Raw genomic sequence first — 19,189 nt, 5'->3', positions numbered from 1 at the left:
TGCTACATATGTTTGGTAAAAAAAATCCCAATAAGCGTATTTTGATTTGTTTGCGCAAAAGTTATTGTGTTTACTAACTACGGGAAATTTATGTCATTTTTATTTTATTTATTTTTTTTAACGAGTAATGGAGGCAATCTGAGTTTTTTTTTTTTTTTTTTGCGGGACTGCGACATTGCGGCGTACAGATCGGGACCCTTGACTGACATTTTTGACACTTTTGGGGGTACCAGTGACATTACTACAGTAATCAGTGCTATACATATGCACTGTTACTGTAAAAATGACACTGGCAGGGAAGGGGTTAACTTTATTAGTGATGCAGTGGCTAAGTGTGTCCCTAGGGGCGTGCAGGGATGTGGCTTTTCATGTAACAGCAGAGATCTACGATCCTACATAGCAGGATCGTATGATCTCTGCTTTTACTCAAGGGAGAATGACAGGCGGCTTTGTTTACATTAGCCGCCTGCCTTTCTCCCTCTGTAACAGACGATCGCCGCGAGTGACCGGCGGACATCGGGTCCGCCGGTCACACGCGCGGGGGGGGGATCCGTGAACGAGCGGGGGCGGGAGCGCGCCACCGGCGGCGTGCGCTTGCCCCCTAGAGCCTCACAGGATAGCGATGTAGTACTATGTCACTTTGCCTGTGAGGGGCTGACTGCCGGCGTAAATAGTCGTGCGGCGGTCGGCAAGTGGTTAATGACCCAGGGGTGTCCAATACCTTGTATGAAGTAGACAGGTGAGTGCTGTTGTGTTGAATGGTATTTTTAATGGAAATATTGCATCAAGTTTAAGCATTTTATTAGCAATCATTTATTGCAATAATACACTTGATTCAATATTTCAATTAAACATACGTTTTTTTTTTTTTGTGCCCATTTAACATAGATTAACCACTTCCGGTCCGTGCTATAGCCGAAGTACGGCTACAGCGCGGACTCGAATTTCCGGGAGGCCGTCTTTAAACAGCCTCCCAGTAACAGGCTCCCCGCACGCTCCCGCGATCGTGTATCGGGGAAAATCTGTGTCGGCCGTGTCACTTGGACACAGCCAATCACAGATAGTGGTAAATGGCCAATCACAGCAGCCATTTACCACGTGATCGGACCATGCAATTGATCATCTCTCATTGCCAGCTCTCCTTCCTCACACAGAGACTGCATGTGAGGAAGGTGCAGAGCCGATCACCGGTAAGGGGACAAAGAAAAATGTAATCAGGACACTGATCACCAGTGCCCTGATTACAAAAGAGGTAAATAAAATAACACAAGTGCCCACAGTGCCCCCCATCAGTGCCCATAGTGCTGCCAGTCAGTGCCCATCAGTGCCTGCTCATCTAGGCAGCACTATGGGCACTGAGTGTGGGCACTGATGGTGCTGCCTATCAGTGCCACCCGTCAGTGCCCATCAGTGCCGCCTCTCAGTGCTCAGCAGTGACACCTCTCAGTGCTCAGCAGTGACAGCTCTCAGTGCTCATCAGTGCCACCTATCAGTGCTCATCAGTGCTCATCAGTGCCTCCTATCCGTGCCGCCTATCAGTGCTCATCAGTGCGGCATATTAGTACCTCCTCATCAGTGCCCATAAGTGCCACCTCATCAGTGCAGCCTATCAGTGCCCATCAGTGCCGTCTCATCAGTGAAGGAGAAACATTTATTTATTTTCAAAATTTACTCGCAGAAAATAAGAAAAACTTTTTATTTTTTCAAAATTTTCTGTCTTTTTTCTTTTTTTTTGTAAAAAATAAAAAACCCAGAGATGATTAAATACCACCAAAAGAAAGCTCTATTTGTGTGAAAAAAATGTTATATGGGTACAGTGTAGCATGACCGCGCAATTGTCATTCAAAGCGTGAGAGCGCTGAAAGCTGAAAATTTGGCCTGGGCAGGAAGGGGGTGAAAGTGCCCGGTAGGCAAGTGGTTAATTATCCGACTGTCTGCAGAGGTTTTCCCTGTACTTCTTTGAAGTTGAGGGGCAAAACAGTGCCTGCAACATGGGACCTAAAAAGCCATCTGGTAGTGCATTTAGAAAGCTGAAAAGAGAAAGAGAAAAAAAAGTTGCTTCTTTATCTGGAGGTCTTAAAGTGGAGTTCCACCCTAAATTGATACTTACCTCCATCTTCTCGCTCTGGGTCACCTGAAAAACAAATGAATAATCGCATTTTTTTTTCTTTTTTACTTACCTTGTAGAGAAAATATACTTACCTTACTTCCTTCTTCCTCCCCTCGGCGGCCACGGCGATTCGTCACTTCCGCTTTGCAATGATTCCTGGGAGCTGAACGTCATCGCTCCCAGGAATCAATGCGCCTGCACCGGCCCCGACGTCAGTTCCGGTGCGCGCGCGTCATTCCCTTCTAAACAGCTTCTGGGCATGCCCAGAAACTGTGGAGGGACAACGCGCGCGCACCGGAAGTGACGGCGGGGCCCGTGCAGTGCATTGTGGGACCGAAGAAGAAGGAAGAGGACGCAGAAGAGGTTCGCGCTGGCTTCAAGCTGCCCACACCTGAGATGGCAGCGCTGGAGAATACTTTTTCAAGGTAAGTATTTCTCCTAAAAGGTAAGTGCAACCCGGGACAGATCAGAGGCTAGCCATTGTGGAATGCACTAGCCCTGACTCTAGGGAACTCTGCTTTAATAACTGGCTGCACCCAAACAACGAGGGATATGCTAGTGGTTGTAATACAGATGCAGACGGAGCTAATCAACATCCTTTGACAGAAAAAGAAGCAAGCAACTGTCAGAGCCATGAAGCTGAAATGTCTTTTACAGAACCTATAGGAAATGAATATGATTCTGTGATTCCACAGGTTGAAGACTTCGCTGTGGCTTCTTCTTCATGCACATCTACAGAGACAAAGAGCAGTGAGCCTATAACAGGTGTGAACGACGAAGAACAAGATTAAAAGGGCAACTGTAACCAAGTACAACTAAAAGTGATTGCTTATGAAGATCCAGCCAAGTGGCCAGGAATTCCTGAGATCACCGATAGTGTTCGTACACAGCTTGTTGTTGACCATGGCCCTGAAACAGTCGATATATCCAAATTTAAATTTCCAACCTCAGATGACGGAAGACATCTTGACGCCAAATGGTTTTATAAGAATCTTAAAAATGGGGAACGTGTCAGAAGACAATGGATGATTTACAGCGAATCTAAAGATGCTCTTTTTTGTTTTCCATATCTACTGTTTTCCAAGAGCCCCAAACTCACAGCCTTTTCTGACTTTGACAAAGGTTTTCAGGATTGGAAACACTTAAATCCGTCTCTTCAAATTCATGAAAACTCATCCCATCACAGAGATTGCTACATGACGTGTAAAGATTTTGAAAGGGGATTAAAAATTGGTCAAACTGCGGATGCTGAAATACAAAGCCGACTTCAAAAAGAAAAGGAGAAATGGCGCAATATTTTAAAAGTTGTTGTTGACGTTATTTTGTTTTGTGCCAAAAACAATTTGGCATTTCGTGGAAGCAATTGGAAGGGAATCGCAGGGGAGCCGGAATGTGGTATATTCCTCAGTACCTTGGAATTGTTAAGCCATTATCACCCTCAGCTAGCAGCTCACATGACCTACATGAAAGAAAACAAACACGCTGTGAGTTATTTTTCACCAAAAATTCAAAATGAGTTAATTGTGTTAATAGCCAGAAAAGTAAAAGAGGAGATGCTGAAAAAAATTAAAGCAGCAAAATATTTTTCTATGATATTTGACTGCACCCCAGATAGTGCTCGGATGGAGCAGATGAGTCAAGTGATACGGTTTGTAGACCTCCCGGATGGCCTTTGTCAAATTGAGGAAAGTTTCTTTGATTTTATTAATACAGATGAAAAAACAGGAAAGGGCCTTTCAAATACTATTTTATTAAAACTGCAGGCAGACGGTCTGAAAATCGATGACTGCCGTGGTCAAGCATACGATAATGGAAGCAATATGGCTGGAAAATATAGCGGAGTACAAGCAAGATTATCTCAGGTTAATGAATTGGCAAGATGTATACCCTGTGCTGCCCACAGTTTAAATCTTGTTGGCTCCCATGCTGCAAGTGTTTCACCGATGATGTTAACGTTTTTTGGAACTGTAAAGCAAATCTTCAATTTTTTCAGTGGTTCCACAGGAAGATGGCAAGTTTTAATGCAGAAACTTGAAGTTAGTTTAAAAGGTCACAGCGATACGAGGTGGTCATCCAAACAGAGGGCAGTTAGCGCCTTAAAAAAGTCTGTAAAATCTGTTTTTGATGTACTGAATGACATGTCAGATCGCATAAATTATAATGAGGAAACCGCATTTGGAGCAGAAACTTTGATGAGACAAATAGACTTCAGATTTCTTTGCCTTCTTCACATATGGGAAAGAATACTGTGTTGCATTGACAAGGTCAACCAGTCTCTTCAAAGCAAGGCTATTTCTCTTGATGTAGCAAACAAAATGTTAAAGGGTCTCACAGAATCATTGCAGAAAATGCGAGATGATGGAACGGAACCAGGCATAATGTTTGCCAAAGAGAAATCCTCAGAAATGGATTTAGAAGGCGACGTTCCTAATGTGAGGGTGAAGAAAGTGAAATTGTTTCACGATAGTGCTTCTGACAAAGACCCCTATCTTTCCCCCGAACAAAACTTTAGAAGAGAAATAAATACAGTTTATGACAGAATTGTAACCGAAATGAAGTCACGATATGAGGCCATGTCAGCTATAGCTTCAGAATTTTCCTTTTTGTGTGGTAATAACTTGAAGAATATGAGTTTCAGTGAGCTGAAAAAACATGCCACTGACTTCGGACTTCACTACTCATCGGACGTAGACATCGTGGAGCTTGTTTCCGAATTAGAAGTCTTCAAAGAACAAGTGCAGGAGCTGATCAAGGAATTAGAGTCAGCAACTCCCATGGATTTATTGAAGTGTATACAAGAGTAAAAGCAAAACCCAATAGGAGCAGGCATATTTAATATTAGTGGCATACCTTTGACTAAGGAAGAGACGAAAGTCCTAGATAAAGGGTTAAAATATGCCCCTGTAAAAAATTTAAATAAATTCGACACTTATGTCAATTTACAGAAATACATGAGAAGCCTAAATCAAAAGAAGTATTTCCTATCCAAACCAGATAACCGCCCTATGAACAGTGAGAGAACACATTATTCTATGTTGAGAAACAAATCGGTGTTCAATCCACCCAATAAAGACAGCAAGTATATGGAAGTATTTAAAAATCTGGTATCACAAGATCTTGAGCAACTAAAAATAAGAAAAATCCAAGACCCCCAATGGATTAAAAAAGGGATCGCAAGCCTGGAAGCCAATAAACAACTGGTAATTAGACCAGCGGATAAAGGGGGCGGAATAGTTGTCATGAGTACAGAATATTACAATAATGAAATGACCAGACAACTTTCTGACCCAAATACTTATTCCCGTTTAAGGGGTAATCCGCTAAATACATATAAGAAGGAACTTGATGTATTGATTAAAAATGGATTGGATGAAGCTATTTTAAATAAGAAAGAAGCAACGTACCTGAACCCTATTTCCTGTCGAACCCCCATTATTTATTTTCTCCCAAAAATTCATAAGTCTGTAGAGAAGCCTCCCGGGAGACCCATTATTAATGGGATTGACTCCCTGAGCTCCAGGTTAGGCCAATATATTGATGTTTATTTGCAACCATTGGTTACCCGCACGCCGGCATACATTAGAGACACCAAACATGTGATCCAAGACCTACAATCCCTTCCCATCACAGAGAACTGCATTCTAGCAACTGCAGATGTGGGCTCTTTATATACGATCATAGGGCACGATGCGGCTATGAGGGCCGCATCATGGGCCCTGGATGAATCGGAGTTGGAAGAGGATCATGTAGAGTTCATATTGGAAAGCTTGGAATTTTGCCTTAAACATAATTATTTTTGGTATGCAGGAAACTTTTTTCTACAAACCAAAGGCGTGGCGATGGGGGCAAGATTTGCCCCCAGTGTCGCCAATTTATTTATGGCCCAATGGGAAGCAGAAGACATTTTATCTCACAGACCTCCAGAACTCATCTTTTATAGAAGGTTTATAGATGATTTGATTATGATCTGGGATGGTGATATGGATTCTTTTAATCTTTTTAAAGCTAAAATGAATTTTAATAATAAAAATATTGTTTTAACATGGACAGAGAGCAAAGAAAAAATACAGTTCCTTGATTTAGAGATTTTTATTAAAGACGGTCAAATACATACCAGAAATTTTTTCAAGCCCACAGACCGTAATTCTTACCTTTCTATGGACAGCTGCCACCATAGAAATTGGCTCTTCAATATTCCAAGGGGACAGCTGATCCGAATCAAGAGAAACTGTTCAAATCAAGATGACTTTGTTGCACAGTCCAAAATATTAGTAGACAGGTTTCAGCAAAAAGGGTATAACATGGAAAAAGTGTCTTCAGATTTAGAGAAAGTTTCTAGATTAAACAGAACAGAACTGTTAAGAAATAAACCAGCTTCATCCAAGGAGGCCAATAACAATTTCAAATTAGTGTTGGATTACAATGCTCAACACAAGCAAGTTGAACGAATTGTAAAGAAACACTGGGGAGTCCTTAAACAAGACAGAGTTTTGGGACCCCACCTCCCAGAGAGACCTGGCTTCATTTATAGGAGAGCACCTATACTGAAGGACAGGTTGGCCCCGGGGGTGATAAATCCTCCTATACAGAAGAAAAATACAGTGTTTCAGTTCTTGTCTGGCTTTCACGCATGTGGCAGATGTGGTGTATGCCAACAGACAAGAAAGAATATAAAGAAAAGGAAGTCCTTCATATGTAACAGCACAGGCAAGGAATATCGTATTAAAGATCTTATAACTTGTACTACGATTGGGGTAGTTTATATGATGGAATGTGGGTGTGGACTCCAATATGTTGGACGGACCTCCAGAGCCCTAAATGTAAGGATAGGAGAACACATTGCAAATATAAAGAAGGGGGAGGCCTTACACAATGTGTCTAAACACTTCAAAGAATTCCATAACAAAAAACCACTTACATTAAAATTCTGGGGAATAGAACATGTACAACCACATTGGAGAGGAGGAAATTACATCCGCCAGTTAAGCAGGAGGGAATCCTTCTGGGTGTATGAAGCCAAAGTACTGGCACCCAGAGGTTTAAATAAGGACTTTGACCTCAACTGCTTCATTAGCGATAAATAGTGGCCAACATTGTATCATGTATTATATTTATCTGGCTATATTTGCCTAATTTTAGAGCTATTTTTAGAATTTTTTACAGAGTAATGGATTTTTTATTGATTTTAATGATTTAAAGATTTTTAATGTATTTTAGGTTATTGATTCAATTTGAATGATAATATATGCTTTTTATAGGCTTTCTATGTTTTAGTAAAATTTGGGTATAGATTACATGTGATTATATATGTTTTTATGTATCTAGTGCATTCCTGAGAAAGATCGGCATCGCCACGCTGTATCCGCAATTTAGTACACTATTGTAGTATATTATTAGTACTGTTTACATCCTATATAGTGCCCCAATGAATGTATTAGCTAGTGACACCGCCGAACGAATGCCTGGTTCGGAGGTTCCGGTGTCTCACACTGAGCTAAAAGGAAGGGGAGTGACTAGGACCCGCTGGCCAATCCACCGGAGCGCTCACATATTTAGAGCGAGGCTTGACACGCACAAGCCACCCCTACTGAGGAAGTCAAAGGAGCATCACGCTCGACTTAACGCGTATAGGGGGGGGCGGAGCGTGCGTGGCCGACGCAGATCGTTTCTCCGGAGCACTATCTACATTACATGTCAGCAAAGCAGGCACGGCCGAGTGCCCTGTAAATGTGAGTTTGTTTATTCTCTTCAATAAAGCTGATTTATATATATATGCGGAGAGCACTAGATTCTGTCCCATTCTTATCCCCACATATATCTTGGAATCCTTGGAGCTGCACAGTAGAGAGGCCCTTTCCTGGAAATCCATATTCATGTTATGCCATTTGGGTCTGATGGGAAGGTGAGAGGCTTATCTGTCTGGTGGAGGGATTCACTAAACTGTGTTCACAATATTCGTTGTTTATCACGATTGGATCACATTTCAGTTGAACACTGGGACTTTTGGAGATTCATTTGATTGGAGCACTAGCACGATTATGTGCCTTATGAACTTTTTTCTATTTATCATTATTATCACATAATATCACTGCTTTTATTTGTGTATGTCTGGCGCAGCACATTTTGGTTATTTTTGTATGGTTTGTGATTTGTGAACACGATTGGTGTTTGCTGCCGGATTAGTATATATACACTCGAGGATATTTTGCTACACTTTATCTACACACATTAGTTTTGTGTTATATTTTGGTTTGCGATGATAGTTTACTTGGTATTATATACAAGAGTACTGTCTGGGTGATATCTATCCAAACATCAAAACAGCACTTCGAATTTATTTAACCTTACCAGTGACCGTGGCGTCTTGTGAACGCAGCTTTAGCAAACTCAAGTTGATAAAGAATTATCTACGTTCTACAATGAGCCAAGAAAGATTAACCAGCCTTGCCTTATTATCAATCGAACATAAAATGGTTTCACAGATTAATGTAGATGCCATAGTAGACGATTTTGCTACAGTCAAAGCGAGAAAAGTGAAATTTTAGATAGCCAAGCTAAGCACAGAGGCAGCTTTTCTTTTTACTTGGAGAGTTATCCATAATTGATAAAAAAGCATAACATTAACCACTTTACCACTAGAGGATTATGCTGTCTTACGTCTGAGCCACTTTTTGCGATTCGGCACTGTGCAACTTTAACTGACAATTGCGCGGTCGTGCGATGCCGTACCCAAAGGAAATTTACGTCCTTTTTTTCCCACAAACACAGCTTTCTTTTGGTGGTATTTGATCACCTGTCGATTTTTACTTCTTGCGCTATAAACAAAAAAAGAGCGTAATTTTTGAAAAAATAACAATATTTTTGACATTTTTTTTATATGAAATTCCCCCCCCAAAAAAATTTAAAAATCAAAGTTATTTTAAATTTTTGGCCAATTTGTTTTCTGCTACCTATGTTTTGGTAAAAAAAAATCACAATAAGCGTATTTTGATTGGTTTGCACAAAGGTTATTGCGTTTACTAACTAAGGGAAAGATTTCTGTCATTTTTGGTGTTTTTTTTTTTTAACGAGTAATGGCAGCGATCTGCGATTTTTTTTTTTTTTTTTGCGGGACTGCGACATTGTGGCGGACAGATCGGACCCCGGACTGACATTTTTGACACTTTTGGGGGTACCAGTGACATTACTACAGTAATCAGTGCTATAAATATGCACTGTTACTGTAAAAATGACACTGACAGGGAAGGGGTTAATTTTATTGGAGAGGGAGGGGTTAATGTATGCCTGGTGCTTACTAACGTGTGTGGGGGGAGGTGACTGTGTGACACAAGGACAGATCCAGGGTTCAGCTATGCTGAACCCTGCAATCTGACCCTGCCTGTCACTTAGGAGATCCGCCTGCTTGTGTTTACACAAGCGGGCGGATCTCCACACTCGATTCCCCGACGATCGGGGAAGAGCAGCGGCGATCGCCGCTGCTCCTCCCCTGGCCCGACTCCCGCTGTGACTGAACACAGCGGGAGCGAGCCTCCGGCGGCGCGCACGCGCCGCCGCAAAGGGGGAGTGTCTGGCGACGTAGGTCTATGTCGCCAGACTATAACCAACCACTTTGCCGCAGTAGTGCTCAAGTGAGCAGACGGCAAGTGATTAAAAAACATTTTGTCCTGGCACTAATTTGTTTTCTCAGAGGACTATCGACGGTTGCTAGACTGATGTACCTAGCTTGTTACTGACTGCTGATGGCCTGTGCCCAGCTCTGCGGACCATGGGATCTAACCCTCCCCCTGTCTCGTGCTGCTTGGAGGGCATGCCCCTTCCGACCATTCTGCTTCCCTACCTTCCCCCCCCCCCTTTCTATCCTGTTTTTTGGGGCACCTTTGGCCACCTCAGGCCGTCTCACATCAGGGTTAATTGTTGCATTCTATGTTTATTGTTGGTTTTGATCCTGTATTATGGCTTATTTGTTGTAACTGTTCTTGGCATACCTATAAAGAATTTATAAAAAAAAATATTGTTTTGATATAATTTGAATACAGATTCTTATCTTTTATTATAGCATAGCACCTTTAAAAATGTAAAATTAGTTATATCAGAAAAAAATATAAAATCTATTAATATATTATATTTCTTCTGAATGTGATATCACATGTTTAGCCTAAATCTCATCTGACTACTATGCTTACATGCAATATCTGTTTCTGAGTCAAAACAATTGAAAAAGGACTGTATAACCTAAACATTATCTTCAATGGATATGCAGACGATTAAAAATTAATAGAAATTGATGTAAAAAGACAAACCGAATATCTAACTCTTTAATGATGGGGAGGGGGCGCCGATACAGCTTCTCGCCAAGGGCGTTGGAGACCCTAGGTACGCCTCTGGCCCCATCATTGGTATCAGTGGAAGGAATAGTGTCCCATCATTGGTGTCAGTGGGAGGAATAGTGCCCCATCATTGGTGTCAGTGGGAGGAATAGTGCCTCATCATTGGTATCAGTGGGAGGAATAGTGTCCCATCATTGGTATCAGTGGGAGGAATAGTGCCCCATCATTGGTATCAGTTGGAGGAATAGTGCCTCATCATTGGTATCAGTTGGAGGAATAATGCCCCATCATTGGTGTCAGTGGGAGGAATAGTGTCCCATCATTGGTGTCAGTGGGAGGAATAGTGTCCCATCATTGGTGTCAGTGGGAGGAGTAGTTTCCCATCATTCAGCTTCGGGTGTGGCTGCTGGAAGGTTCTCTGGCTGTGTGTCTGTTGCTGCTGCAGGTGATCTGTGTAAGAGGGTGTGAGGTGAAATCCCTCCCAGCTCTCCTGGCCCCCTTCTGGGGAAGCCATGGAGGCCAGCAGGGCCTCTCCTGCTGGAGGCTCTCAGACATCCCCTGGGCGGATGGATGGCACCCCTGCTCCTGTGCAGCCCGTGGTTGGTGATCTCTCTGCACCTGGTGAGGATGAAGATGCTGGATCCATTCGGGAGCGAGTGGTGGCCGGGATCAAAGTCCTCAATAAGGAGAGAGACAAGCTCTACAAGCTTAGAGCGGATTTAAAGCGCCTGAGAAAGCAGCGTGAAGGCTTGTTCAGCAAGAACCGTGGATCAATGGATTCAGAGGTCCAATTAGCGAAAGTCTGTGTGGATCATCAAGAAACTATCGTGGCCATGATGGAAGGCAGGGATGGTCCCTTCAGGGAGAAGTTTTGCAATGAACGGAGGTTTGCAAAGATGGAGGTGGAGGAGGAGACCCCCGGTTCTGACCCCCTTCCCCCTCAAGGTGAGGTAAGCAGCCCATTGCCATCTCAGGGCTCAGGAGGCATGTTGAAAGTTATACAGGTAATGGAGTCTCCAATGCAGGAAGATCAGCTGGTGTTTGGTGATGTGGAGGACTTACCTGAGAGTGTGCCTGATAAAGTAAAGTATATAAAGCCCCAGCTTACAGATAAAACAGTTTTTGTGCCTTTTAGCACCTTGCCTAATGATGGGTTTCCTAATGACACTCCGGGTGATTCCCCTATGCTCAGCAATGTTGTGCCTGCTGCTGATGTCTCTAAACAGGAAAAGTTGTGTTTAAAAAATGACATTTCTGCTGAAGAACCACAAAACCCAGAAGAGCCGATTAACCCCCCTTCTGCTGAGCTTAAAACTATTTCAGTCACTGTTGAACAGGACTCTACAGCGCAGCAGCAGGAAACATCTGGTACTGCATCAGAAACAGTTATCCCTAATAACATTGCAGGCATGGTGGATCCCACCATTATATGTGGAAATGATAATGCTGCTTGTTTAGGCCAAGCTGGTAAAAATAATAATAGTAGTGTACCTGATAATGTGACATCAGTGTGGGGTCTTGGCCCTAATAAGCCTACATTTGCACAGGTGGTAAGCTGTGCTCCTGGCAATATCACCAAGCCAGGGTTACAATCAAGGAGGAGCTCTGCTTCTAATCAGGGTTTTCCCTCGCGGGCTGCCACTATGAGCACCATTGGATCTGGTATTGGATCTATGGCTTCTGCTGGGGGTCCAAGGCGGAACGTAGTCCTCCTTAAATGGGAAGGTGGTGCAGTCCCTCTAGCAAGGCGTATGGTGGTGGACCTGATCTTAGATATGGGTTTTGGGGCTAATGACCTATATGCCCTGATACATGTGGCTGGAAGCCGGGAATACACAGTTAGTTTCACCAGACCAGAGGGTCTTGACTTGTTCTGGGAACGATATATGGCTCGGTGCAGGTCAAGACCCGAATGGGAAGGTCTGGTGCCAGTGGCAGTTTCCCAAAGGTCAACAGTGAAGAAAATTACTATTGTCCTTACAAATGAGAGTGTTCCTGCTCGGGACTTAGAGGTCTGGTTGAGAAATTATGGGGATGTTTTGACCAGGCCGGATAAAATTCATGATGAGCGTGGCATCTGGACCGGGGGTTGGTCGGTAACGGTCAGGTTGGCTAGGGATGGGAATGTTGTCCGTCACCTGCCCTCCTCTGCCTTTATAGGGAGGGATAGGATGACCATTTTTTATCCCGGTCAGCCAAAACTGTGTCACCGCTGTGGAGAAAAGGGGCATTTTAGCTCCTCTTGTTCAGCTCTGATCTGTTCAGTGTGTCGGGGGCAGGGTCATGTGGCCAGGGACTGCACCCAGGCGATAAGGTGCAACCTGTGCCTGCGCCTTGGCCACCCCTACAGCCGATGTCCTGAAGCCTGGCATAATATGGATAGAGAGGTGATAGATGATCTGTTAAGGCTGGACAGGATGGAGGATGAGGCCCCTGTTGTACCACCCTCCTCTGCGGTGACTGACCCCCCTGGTCTTGTGCAGGATCCCTCCCTAGTCCCTGTGCCCACCCCTCCTGTATCTGTAAGTTTTCCTTCTGTGTCTGTCCCTGTGTCCCCCCAGCCTACTGTACCGGCTCCTCTTGTGTCAGAATCTGCCAAGTCTGTGCCCCCTGAGTCAGTTATTCCCGATCAGTCTTCCCTTCCTAAGTGTGACCTTAAAGAAGCCCCCCACCCACCAGGAGTGGCAGAGGGTACCAAAAAGGGTGCTGCTGCGGCTTCCTCTGTAAAGAAGTCTTCTGTGAAGACTTCAAAGAAGAAGAAGAAGAAAACAAGAGATGAAAGCATCTCTGAATCTGACCTTCAGTACCTGGAGGAGAGAAGGAAGGTTGTGAGGCGGAAGAGACAGACGGTGAGGACGGAACAGGGACAGGATGCCTCAGTGACTGTCTCCAACCGTTCTAGGGCTTCTGCTTGGGATATCTCCTCATCTGGGGATTCTTCTGAGCAGAATTCAGAAATTGAAATGGAGTTGGAGGAGGCTTCAAGAAAGAGAGAGGCTTCTGGTGATGAGCAGCAGAGGGGAGCTAAGAAGCAATCCACCCAATAACCCAAATGGCGGTTCCCCCTCCGTTAAAAGTGGTGACAATAAATGTCGCCAGCATTAAGTCGGTAAGAGCTCGTTCTATGGCCTTATTTTTGTTCAGCCAATTAGATGCTGAAATTTTATTTTTGCAGGAGACTAGGCTCACCTCCTTGGCAGATATTCATATGGCCAAGAGAGAGTGGAGGTATGGTCCATCTTACTGGTCTCTTGCGGCCGAGCCTTACGGCGGGGTGGCGGTGTTGTTTAAAACCGGCATGGTAACTGTCCGGCGGGTTATTGAGGTGGAGATTGGGAGATGTATGGTCTTAGACGTTCTTGTGGGAGGGCAGGACCTGCGCCTAATTAATATCTATGGGCCGCACACAAAGTGGGACAGGAAATGCCTTTTTACAAGGATCAAGCCATTTCTTTTTACATCCCGGCAAGTGGTTTTTGGAGGTGACTTTAATACTGTGACTAGGCCCAAGGACAGGAAGGACTTCAATGACCGGCTGGGATATGATAGCGTTTTTTTAAATAGTATGGTTAGGGATGCTGGTCTTGTGGATGTGCACATTAAGCACCTCCCGGATGACACAGGGTTCACCTTTCATCGAGGTAATAGTCAGAGTAGGATAGATAGGTTTTTTTTGAAGGAGGCCTCTGCTTTCTCACCCCCAGTGGTGCAGGCGGTGGAGTTCTCTGATCACTGTATGCTATTTGTGGTCTTGAATGCTTCAGATTTCCCTCAGAGGGGCAAAGGCATCTGGAGATTAAATTCGACTCTCCTTGAGGAAGAACATGTTAGACAATCCTTTGAGGAATTCTTTCAGGCACAGGTGACCATCCTGGACTTTTGTAGCAGCAAGGCTGAGTGGTGGGAGCTGACCAAAAAGAGGATTGCTGGATTCTTCAGGGGCCTAGCCAATAAAAAACAGTTTAATAGATACATGACCTACCAACGTTTGCGGAGGAAGCTAGATATTCTTGTCTCGAGAGGAGGAGATCCTGGGGCAATCTCTGAAGTGAAAATCCTCCTCAGGAAGTGTCAATATGACCGGCATACCTCTTTGGTTCTGGAGCGGGACTATGGGAAATACCACTCGCCTGACCCTTACCAGAACTGCAAACAGGGTGTAGCTGTTAAGATGGTCGTTGGCCTTAAGGATAGTACAGGTTCCTTGACAAAGTCCAGGTCAGGGATCCTGGAGGTCGTGAGGTCTTTTTATGCTGAACTTCTTGGGAGGAAGGAGCTTGACCGAGACAAGATGGAAAGCTTTTTGGACTCTATTCCAGGTCTAAATGGTGGAGATGTCCCTTTGATGAATTTGACAGAAGAGATCACAGTTGAAGAGGTGACGAGGGCAATTGAACAGCTTGCCATCAAGAAGTCACCTGGACCGGATGGTCTGACGGCTGAGTTTTACAAAGCCTTTAAGTCTATTCTGGCCCCACATTTGGTAGAGATTTTTAACAGTTGTCTTGCTGAGGGGGTGCTTCCCCCTTCCATGAGACACTCAGCTGTGATTCTTCTTTCAAAAGGTAAAGATCCTTCGATGATTGAGAATTGGCGCCCCATCAGCCTTCTCAATGTCGATAGAAAGGTGCTGGCGAAGATATTTTTCTGGCGCCTATCGGCAGTAGCAGAGTCTTTGCTTTCTCGCCATCAGCACTGTTCGATCCAGGGTAGGAGCACCTTCACAGCGGTTTTAGCTGTCCGGGAGGCCTTGGAGCAGTGCAGGGCTGCAGGCTGGGGAAAGTATCTACTGGCATTGGATCAGGCAAAGGCTTTCGATCGTGTCAACCATGAGTACCTGTGGTTGCTCTTTAGTAAGTACGGTCTGCCGGGTGGTTTTGTCGATTGGTTAAAAGTTTTGTATAAGGGGGCAGAAAGCTTCCCTCTTGTTAATGGTTGGGTTGGACAGTCCTTTGAGGTTGGTTCTGGGGTGCGCCAGGGTTGTCCGCTGAGTCCCCTGCTCTATGTGTTTGCAATCGACCCCTTCATCAGGAGGCTAGAGAGCAGCATGTTGTGTGGGGTACCAGTGGGAATCCCGGGTGAGCCGCCTTTGAGGGTTGTTGCCTATGCGGATGATGTGTCAGTGATTGTCACTGGGACAGATGAAGCGGAGGAGGTGGTCTCTCTGACATCACGGTACTCTGAAGCATCAGGCTCCAAGATCAATCAGGAAAAGAGTGAAGTTTTTTGGATGGGAAAGGAAGGTGAGGGGTTTGATCTCCCGGACACTTTTCCAGTGCCCCAGGAAAAAATTAAGATATTAGGCATTGAATTTGGACCTGGCGATTATGGCCTCAAAAACTGGGAGGGCAGGCTGGAAGTTGCCAATACTAAGGTGGTCAGCTGGAAGAGATGGAAGTTATCTCTGAGGGAAAGGGTTGATCTGATTAAGACTTACCTGATACCGATCTTCTTGTATGTCAGCCCTGTCTGCATCTTGCCAGTGTCTCTCTATGCTAGGATCTATAGTGTGTTCTTCCAGATGCTGTGGGGGAACAGACTGAACCCCATCAAGAGGAATGTCACCTATCTATCCAGGAGGGAGGGTGGCTTAGGTATGGTCAACCCCGTTCTTTTCTTTTCACTGCTATTTCTCAAGTTTAACATTGGTAGTATGCTTGCAGTGGAACCTCCTGGATGGGCAGGCATGTTTAGATCTTGGTTTAGGCCTTTTCTGCGACTTTGGGAAGAAGGTGGCCAAGTGAAGAATCTCAGGGGTCATCGTGGTCAGCTCCCAGCCTATGTCGCTCCGTGTCTGAAGTTGCTGCGGCAGTGGCGACTGTCGGCTGAAGATCTCAGATCCGCTCCGAGGAAAGTCCTTATGAGCCGAGTCTTGAGTGAAGTCTTTCATGACCCACTGGCCTTAAGGGATTGCCCAGGCCCAATTTTGAGGGAAGGGTTAAGATTGATTAATTTGGCTAGAGTCCCCCTTAAATTCAGGGATCTGGCCTGGTTGTGCTTCCACGGGAGGCTCTATGTTCGGGGCAATTTGAAATTCCGCAGTGGGATGGATCGTGGTTGTCCTCGAGAGGAATGTGCAGGTGAGGAGGAGACTATGGACCATTTTCTGCTTCGTTGCCCTTTTAACATAGAGGTATACAAACAGGTTGGGCGGGCCCTCGGTGTTCCTTTCCTCTCCAGGCTGGGTTATGCTGAGTGGGTGTACGGAGCATTCAATACTGGTGGGGGCTTTTGTTTGGATACACTTTTTTTAGTTAGTTTAGTAGTCCGTTATTACACATGGAACGCACGGTGTCAGGTCACCCTTCGGCGTAAAATCCTTCCTGTTCAGGTGGTGGTGTGTGACATTCTGCATGAGGTGGGGAAGATTCGGGCGCTTGAGAGAGACAAGTGGGGTCAGAGGGCTTGGCTGAAGGCGTGGAGGGGTTTCAAGCCTCCCTGACTGCCAGGAGTCTCTTTCCCGGGTGTGGCTTTCTGTCTCTTATCACCCTAGATTTTTTCTTAATGCTCAGTTTTTGATAAATGGCTGCATACATAGGTGATGGGTTGTGCCTCTTAGGCCCTCTCTGCTGCTTTATGTAAATAGTTTTCTAAGAATGTTGGAAGTGGATTATGTATATATTGTATATATTCTGCACATGGATGTGAATTCCTTTGTTTTTTTTGTTGGAATATTGTACTATAGTTCTGTTTTTTACTTTTGTATAAAATATGTTGCTTGATTCTTTTCAATAAAAGATCAATAGTGCCTCATCATTGGTATCAGTAGGAGGAATAGTGTCCCATCATTGGTATCAGTGGGAGGAATAGTGCCCCATCATTGGTGTCAGTAGGAGGAATAGTACCCCATTTATTGGTATAAGTGGGAGGAATAGTGCCCCATCATTGGTGTCAGTGGGAGGAATAGTGCCCCATCATTGGTATCAGTGGGAGGAATAGTGTTCCATCATTGGTGTTAGTGGGAGAAATAGTTCCCCATCGTTGGTATCATTTGGAGGAATAGTGCCCCATCATTGGGGTCAGTGGGAGGTATAGTGCCCCATCATTGTTATCACTGGAAGGAGTAGCATCCCATCTGTGTCAGTTGGAGGAATAGTGCCCCATCATTGGTGTCAGTGGAAGGAATAGTGCCCCATCATTGGTGTCAGTGGAAGGAATAGTGCCCCATCACTGGTGTCAGTGGAAGGAATAGTGCCCCGTCATTGGTGTCAGTGAAAGGAATAGTGCCCCGTCATTGGTGTCAGTGGAAGGAATAGTGCCCAGTCGTTGGTGTCAGTGGAAGGAATAGTGCCCAGGCGTTGGTGTCAGTGGAAGGAATAGTGCCCCATAGTTAGTGTCATTGAAAGAAATAGTGGCCTATCGATGGTGTCAATGAAAAGAAAAAGTGCCCCATTTTTGTTGTCAGTGGGAGGATTAGTGCCCCACTGTTGGTGTCAGTGGCAGGAATTATGTCTCAAGGGCCAGATAAAGGCAAGCAAAGGGCCACAGTTTGGAGACCACTGGTCTAGGGGATTGGAGAGATAAGATATACTCCCCTAATCCTCCCAGCGCAAGATCGGTTCCTGCAGCTCCTGGACCACCCCTCGCCCGCAGTCTTGTGCGGTGGAATGTTCCTGACATCACACCCATAGAAAGGCTCTGGATGTGAATTCGTTGGGAACAGACCACCTCTGGACGTGGGGGAGCACCATATTCTGAAGGATCAGGTGATTATAGGCTCTTTGTTCACCGCTAGACAAAACAAGCCGTTAACCAATGCAGTGCGGACACAGCACCACTACATGCGTAAACATTTTTTTTAAAAATGGACCCAGAGTTGGGCTTCAACTGAACAAGCGGAAGAAAGAAGCTGATTGGTTGCTATGTACAGCTACTCCAGATTTAATACACTTCCCCATAGAGGGTTTAGGATCACCTTAAGGAGAGATTTTTAAAATTATCCTGGAATTCAGCTTTAATAATAGTCCAAAAATAACTACTCTATTAGTAATAACAGACTCTTCTGTTTCCAAAAAATGCCATGATTTATTTTGTCCCATTAGAAATCATGCAGTGGGGTCCAGGATGTATACGTTTTTATATTGTCCATTGCATATTTTTATATTTTTTATTGTATGTTTGTATATTCTCCATTGTATTTTTTTCCTTTTCTTGTGTAGTTGGCCGAGTCTTTGGTGCCGATGGAAATTAAACCTGGCGTCTCCTTGGCGACTGTGTCTGCCGTTCTGTATACGAAAGATAACAAGCATGTCCTGCAGGTGAGTGACTGGGCCTGGGGCAAGGGAGTTCAGGTATGGGTGAAGAAACCAGTTACCTGGATGCCCTAATGGTGTCTTCTGCAGGTGCTCAGTCACAGGCCCTCCACTCAGAAAAGCCAGCTGATATATGTAAGCCATGTGACAGATTACGGCATTGTATGCCCCAGTTGGGTACTGTTTTGGTTAAAATCCAGAAAGTCAACACAGCTGACCCTAACCTGAGTTTTCTCGAATACCAACCCAGTTTGTTTCCTCAGTGTCTTCACAGGGTTGTTAAGGCCGCCTGCACACAGGGCTGTCTAGGTGAAGTGCTTCCCACTTGGAGTTTTAGTGCATCCAAGATTGGCAGCTACAGCCTCCAGCCCTGATGCCTGCAGTCTGTGAAAGTCTTTGGCAGGCTGTGGATGGACGAGGGTGAACACTGTACTACGTGGTGAAGAAGACCTTTGTTGTGGTCCTTCATCCCTAAAGTCCGAACGGCATTCAGTCTCATA

At 44.8% G+C, this 19,189-nt stretch overlaps 1 protein-coding gene across 1 annotated transcript in view; it reads left to right on the top strand.

Moving 5' to 3' along the window:
- LOC309550319 (integrator complex subunit 9-like) overlaps positions 1 to 19,189 on the top strand; it is a gene marked incomplete at its 5' end in the record, with an annotated part of 44,554 nt that overhangs the window by 13,286 nt on the left and 12,079 nt on the right. The window contains one exon of the mRNA XM_082250716.1: positions 18,597 to 18,695. Coding sequence (XP_082106842.1) covers positions 18,597 to 18,695 — 99 coding nt within the window. The remainder of the gene's footprint in view (positions 1 to 18,596; positions 18,696 to 19,189) is intronic.

Source organism: Pelophylax lessonae (assembly GCF_965119305.1).
Source record: "Pelophylax lessonae genome assembly, chromosome: 3".
Taxonomy (NCBI): domain Eukaryota; kingdom Metazoa; phylum Chordata; class Amphibia; order Anura; family Ranidae; genus Pelophylax; species Pelophylax lessonae.
This window is presented reverse-complemented; position numbering and strand designations above follow the sequence as displayed.